The following is a 1,139-nucleotide window of genomic DNA, read 5'->3' as shown; positions in this document are numbered from 1 at the left end:
TGAGAGAAGGCAGACATGATAGATCTTATTACATCAGGACAAGAAAATTTTGTTTTTAACAAGTTTAAACCATTAAATGGGCAAACATTATTGTGTAATCTGATAATCAATTAGTTATTAAGTAAACAAAAACAAGGAAAATGTGGTAACAACAGGACAGCTGGGCAGTATATAAGAGGCTGTGGCCCGAGGATACTTCCAAACGTGAGAACCTCATTCTTCTAGAAACCCACCCAGAACCTCTACCCTCTGACACCATGGTCAGCTCCTGTTGTGGCTCTGTCTGCTCTGAGCAGAGCTGTGGCCTGGAGACCTGCTGCCGCCCCACCTGCTGCCAGACCACCTGCTGCAGGACCACCTGCTGCCGCCCCAGCTGCTGTGTGTCCAGCTGCTGCAGACCCCAGTGCTGCCAGTCTGTGTGCTGCCAGCCCACCTGCTGCCGCCCCAGCTGCTGCATCTCCAGCTGCTGCAGGCCCCAGTGCTGCCAGTCTGTGTGCTGCCAGCCCACTTGCTGCCGTCCCAGCTGCTGCATCTCCAGCTGCTGCCGCCCCAGCTGCTGCATCTCCAGCTGCTGCCGCCCCTCCTGCTGTGAATCCAGCTGCTGCCGCCCCTGCTGCTGCCTGCGTCCAGTCTGTGGCCGAGTCTCCTGCCACACCACTTGCTATCGCCCAACCTGTGTCATCTCCACCTGCCCCCGCCCCTTGTGCTGTGCCTCCTCTTGCTGCTAAATCTCTCCTTGTGATATTTGTCATACTATGAATGTCTTCATTAGTCACATAAAATGCACTGTAGCCAGCCAGTCACTGGAAAAAATGAACGCTTCCCTGCCAATTTGTCTCATGTGGCATTCAGAGTGGACATTCAGCTCTTCTAGGAAATGACAGACATACACACATTCATTAAAATATGTTGTGCCAGGCCCCAATGCAGTTATTTTTAGATGAGCAGCGTCTTCATTCGAAGGGGACACTAACTATGATGATCTCATATAATATTGTTTTCACGTATTAATAAACAGCCACTTCCCTAATATTGAAATCTCCTGATTTGTTAGTGATTTCATTGTGCCTCTGTGTGTGTGTGCGTGTGTGTGTGTGTGTGTGTGTGTGTGTCTTTACCTGTCACTTCACATCAAGGGC

The 1,139-nt window shown here is 50.4% G+C and overlaps 1 protein-coding gene across 2 annotated transcripts; it reads left to right on the top strand.

Moving 5' to 3' along the window:
• Nucleotides 1-257: 257 nt before the first annotated feature.
• Nucleotides 258-728, top strand: LOC105472177 (keratin-associated protein 4-6-like). Of its 2 annotated transcripts, XM_071081999.1 has the most exons (2): nucleotides 258-478; nucleotides 539-728. In XM_071081999.1, the coding sequence occupies exons 1-2, from the start codon at nucleotides 258-260 to the stop codon at nucleotides 726-728; spliced, it is 411 nt and encodes a 136-aa protein (XP_070938100.1). The 2 variants fall into 2 exon arrangements, with proteins under 2 accessions (XP_070938100.1, XP_070938099.1); XM_071081998.1 differs by having other exon boundaries at nucleotides 258-728.
• The last annotated feature ends 411 nt before the right edge of the window (nucleotides 729-1,139 follow it).

The sequence above is a fragment of the Macaca nemestrina genome, chromosome 17, assembly GCF_043159975.1.
Source record: "Macaca nemestrina isolate mMacNem1 chromosome 17, mMacNem.hap1, whole genome shotgun sequence".
Taxonomy (NCBI): Eukaryota; Metazoa; Chordata; class Mammalia; order Primates; family Cercopithecidae; genus Macaca; species Macaca nemestrina.
This window is presented reverse-complemented; position numbering and strand designations above follow the sequence as displayed.

Bases quoted from the DNA above. Each gene is read 5' to 3' on its own strand.
- LOC105472177 (XM_071081998.1), top strand. From the start codon at position 258: ATGGTCAGCTCCTGTTGTGGCTCTGTCTGCTCTGAGCAGAGCTGTGGC.